At 40.9% G+C, this 5,000-nt stretch overlaps 1 protein-coding gene across 1 annotated transcript in view; it reads left to right on the top strand.

Moving 5' to 3' along the window:
* The first annotated feature begins 722 nt into the window (after positions 1 to 722).
* Positions 723 to 5,000, top strand: part of LOC145488002 (capsule biosynthesis protein CapA-like) — a 16,242-nt gene continuing 11,964 nt past the window's right edge. The window contains exon 1 of the mRNA XM_081466767.1: positions 723 to 1,226. Within this exon, the coding sequence (XP_081322893.1) occupies positions 1,166 to 1,226 (61 nt within the window). The 5' untranslated portion in view covers positions 723 to 1,165. The remainder of the gene's footprint in view (positions 1,227 to 5,000) is intronic.

Raw genomic sequence — 5,000 nt, 5'->3', positions numbered from 1 at the left:
AACTGCTTCGTCAACCAGTATTTTCAAGACTCCCTAAGTCGTGTTTCGCTTTACAAATGCTTGATCGATTATGCTCCTTGTTTTACAAAAATCTAATTTAGCCAGCTCTTGACGATCGACTTCTTGTTTCGCTGCCATCTTGTTACCCGCTTTTGCATTTGAATTGCATATCGAATGTACTGCTCCATTGCCTCGCTAAAGATCGTTTTAACTCCAATATAGACTCTTCGTTCGCTTCCACTTCGCTGTCTCCTAGAAATATCGTGTACGTATCATGTTTGGATTCTACGTTCCTCCAAGCCTCGGTTAGCTCATCGTGATTTCGGTTGACGATCTCTACTCCTTTATCGTCATCGAGTGATTTCCTGAGTTCGTTGAGTTCTCTCGTAAAACGGCCTTTCGCGTCGCGTCTCTGACTCTTGGCGTCTTCAGCCATCCGTCACTGTCATCGGGTTTCGAATGTTTCGCTCGCTGTACAATTCAACGTTATCAAATTATCAGTCGACGCTTTAGTCACAACAATTTAATTCCATTCGTCGGAAATTACTTCGAAACCTAGAAATTTATACAAAGGCATGAACAAACGTAACATGAAACAAAACGAAAGAAACATAAGCAGTTCGATGCCTGATGCCCGTTGTTTTGCACCATTTCGCCAACCATACTACGCAAGTTCAACTTGTGGCTACTTGCGACTACTTGCGAGTCCGTTTGACCAGGGCTTTACAATTTTCATTTCGTAAATGAGACAGCGGACAAGCTCACCAACCATGAAGTACCGTCCCTGTGTATTTTTAACAGATCTTAACAGGTACTTAAATTCAATGAATGTTACTGAGTTTATCGCGCGCTAGAATACTTTTGCAAATAAATAAACGAAATGTTGGTTCAGTTTTGGTTTAACATTTAGTGTTGAAAAATTTGCTACAGTTGAAACAATACATGACTCGAGTAGGCTATGTTTAAAAATACCTCCCACCCGCCCCTCCATATTTGTTACCGGTTGTAAAGATGCGAAAAACAGTTATAACGGACGTTAAATAAGGGGTAAACTTATCAATGATTAATTAAAATTTCTCAGCTGGGTAGAAAGTGACGGAATATAGGTTGATTAACGACTTTTACTGAATAGCAAAGCCACTTACCCGGGAGAAAAAATTTCGTTATGAATTTAATCGCTTACTTTGTAATGTCATTGACTTTGATGGCCGTTTCTGCGAAGAAAGGTAAGCGCCGTTCATTCTGATTTATAAAATTTACCTTCATTCGATCCAAACTGGGATTCTTGAAAGTATTAAGTTGAGACTCATTTGTACCGCATTGAACAAGGATTTGTAGAACTGTAAACAAATACTGTTACAGAATTAACAGTAAAAAGTAGTGTTATTTTAACAAATCAACGTCCAGTAAACAGAAATTGCTAACGAGACTGTAGCTGAGATGTACCTATTTTTTTTTCCTTTGAGCTTTAATTATGCATTTGGCAAATCCGGCCACGAAATATAGAAACGGAAAAACGGCGAGTAAAATTAAAAAGGGGAGCCTTGTCAATTTACAATTAAACATCTGGTTCGCTGTAAACGGCGAGTGAGATCACCGACAGAGACGGAGTGAAATTATACACTGGTTGACTTACAGAACAAAGCACAGAGTGGAAGTAGACATGTGCGAAGCTTGAAACCTTCATCAAAAAATAATATTTCCATCAGCTTTTTGTAATGAATTTCTTCATTTACCTTCTGTTGCCAATGTTGTCCTGCACTGTTGTTAGTGAGAGAAAAAGTAAGAGCCCGACTTTTTGTTAAGTGGGTAAATGCCTTTTGTTTAGCGTTAGTTGGAAGGTTTGCACACAATTTTAGCCGAAAAAGGTCAATGTATCCCACGCCATTTTTTTAATTCCTGGGTGGAGTGGTGTAAAGGTTAAAAGCACACTGTAAGACACAAGAACTCTCAGGAAATCGTTCTTAAGTCTTTGAGCTCCAACATCGAGTGGGAAGGGAACGTTTTAATCAATGGAGTTGATTGCCCTGCCGTTAGATCGAAGCGACTTTGATAACAACCAGCTCTTTTCGCTCGGCCTGGCGTTTAGAGACACGCGACTTTCCTCTCTCCTCCCCACTAACGTCGCTTGTTTGTTTCACCGACAATTCTCCGATAATCGCAAGCGTAATGTCGGCCAGCTTCGGTTTAATTCCCTCAGAGTGACATACAACAAAAGCCTTTTGTATAGAGGAGGCTGATCCGGAACAATAGGCTATTTCTTAATACGAAGCCGGAGAAAATCCCTTGGAGGAAAACCTAATTTTTCTAGTATTTAAATGCTACCTGCAAGAAACGCGCATATTTTGTAGCTTGTTTCTAATATCGCTCGTTTTTCACTACGTGGAATTGTTTAGCAATGTTTCATCCTGTCCACGGCATCTGGAGGGTTTGCCAAGCTTGTGTTTCTTTCTCTTTTGCAAGAAGTTGGATCAAACGAGAGTCGCTGGAACCGTACCAGAGCTTTATTTACCAGTGGTGATTTCGTTATGAATTTGATTATTTGTTTTTCGATCTCCCTGTCGTACTTGATTTCTGCTAGTGAAGGTAGAAAAAAATGTCTTTTTTCCCTGCAGAGGGTATAGACCACTAGTGCAGCTTTGTGCCGTCAAGGTACGCCACAGTTGAAGACCCTAAGAGCCTCAAATGGCTTCCGCTTGGAATGGACTATAGGCAGATTAACCCACAAATCTGTGTACAGTGAGGACTGTCCCGTAAAACTTAAATAACATGTTGTAGGCACATACAGTCTTAGATCACTGACCACTCTAAGGCTTAAATTAGGAATTAAATGTGAAATAGGTGCCTTCCAAGACCACGCAGCCAAGGCATTTAACAGCCTACCCTCCGAAATAAGGAACTGTAGGCTATGTACAGTTTCCTTGTAAAACCAGAAATTATCTAGCACAAGGGAATAATATGTTGTATAACTCGTAATTATATATACGCATATATAAATTTATCCAGTGGTATAACTCGCAATTTTGTGAATATATACTTTTTTAGTAATTTTTGTTTCGTTCACGAAGCCCGCGCGTGTTTAGATATACCTGAATCATCGCAGTTAACGTATTTGCATATTCTACCAGTTTTTGGCAATCAGCGTTCTTGTAACTGTTACCGTGGATTTTGAGCTGTAGTTTTGTTTTCCTGCAACTATCTTGAGCAACCGGATAAGTGTTAGCCATCAGGCATCGAACTGCTTATGTTTCTTTCGTTTTGTTTCATGTTACGTTTGTTCATGCCTTTGTATAAATTTCTAGGTTTCGAAGTAATTTCCGACGAATGGAATTAAATTGTTGTGACTAAAGCGTCGACTGATAATTTGATAACGTTGAATTGTACAGCGAGCGAAACATTCGAAACCCGATGACAGTGACGGATGGCTGAAGACGCCAAGAGTCAGAGACGCGACGCTAAAGGCCGTTTTACGAGAGAACTCAACGAATTCAGGAAATCACTCGATGACGTTAAAGGAATAAAGATCGTCAAACGAAATCACGATGAGCTAACCGAGGCTTGGAGGAACGTAGAATTCAAACAAGATACGTACACGATAAACCTAGAAGACAGCGAAGTGGAAGCGAACGAAGAGTGTATATTGGAGTTACAACAATCGTTTAGCGAGGCAATGGAGCAGTACATTCGATACGCAAATGCAAAAGCGGCTAACGAGATGGCCGCAAAACATGAAGTCGATCGTCAAGAGCTGGCTAAATTAGATTTTGGTAAAGCTAGGAGGATGATCGATCAAGCATTTGTCAAGCGAAACACGATTGACGCAGTCTTCAAAACAATAATTGACGAAGCAGTTCATTTGCTGGATTCACAGGACGCTGGCGGAGACGCGATTCCGGCTCTTCGTAAAGTTTAGCAAGCGTTAAAGACATCATTAACCGATTGTAATGCAGCAAATGATAAGGACGAGTTCCTGAATAGAGATGAACCCATTGGAAGTTGGATGGATTTTCTTCGTACAAAAGCAATACAACAAAGTTATCGACAGAATTAAGTCGCACATCGCTAAAGTCAGCCCGAAAAGTCATGAACAGAAGACTGAGGCAAAGCTGAGTAATCTACGTTTGGAAAAATCAAAATGCCCTGGTTTGATGGTGATTTAAGAGAGTACCCTCGTTTTAAGAAAGATTTTGAAGTTCAAGTTATGCCAAGCTTGACCAACAGCACTGCACCTTACATATTGCGTTCCTGTCTCGGCAAAGAACCGATGGCCGTCGTGAAAGGAGTTGATGATGACATCAGAGAAATGTGGAAGCGGTTGGAGGAAAAGTACGGTGACCCTGCGAAATTGGCCGATATGATTATCGACTGTGTGCAACGAGTAAAGCCCATCAAAGAAGGAGAGGACAAACCATTCATTGAATTCGTACAGATCGTCGAAGGTGGTTATCGGGATTTGTTGAGAATCGGCTTAGAAAAAGAAATAACTACCACCAGCTCTGTAAGCATAATAGAGAAAAGGTTGTCTCCTGACATTAGAAAGGACTGGCCTAAGCTCGTTAGTTCTGACACAAGTTTTGTCGACAAGAAAGACAAGTTTCCAAGCCTTCTTAAATCCTCTTATTCAGAAACGAGCCATTGAATACGACTCTGCAGATCTCCGAAAATCAGCCCAACAAGCTATTAACCATGCTAGCTAGTGTGGTGGTCAAAGAAATAGACGAAAACGATCATTCTGATGAGAGCAGAACAGCAAACAGCAGGTGCATACTATACGACAATGCTAGACATGAAACCAGTGAATTCAGACTGTACTTCGTTAAAACTTGCGAGGAACGGATGAACATTTTAAAAGAAAAGGGAGCGAGCTGGTCCGGTTTGAAGACTGGACACCGTATACGTGACTGCCGAAGTAAGAGAATTTGTGGCGAAAATGGTTGTACTAGAACCCATCAAAAAACGATTCACAGCGTGGCAACATCAATCATCGTCTCTGCGACAGC

The sequence above is a fragment of the Orbicella franksi genome, chromosome 5 (assembly GCF_964199315.1).
Source record: "Orbicella franksi chromosome 5, jaOrbFran1.1, whole genome shotgun sequence".
NCBI lineage: Eukaryota > Metazoa > Cnidaria > Anthozoa > Scleractinia > Merulinidae > Orbicella > Orbicella franksi.
This window is presented reverse-complemented; position numbering and strand designations above follow the sequence as displayed.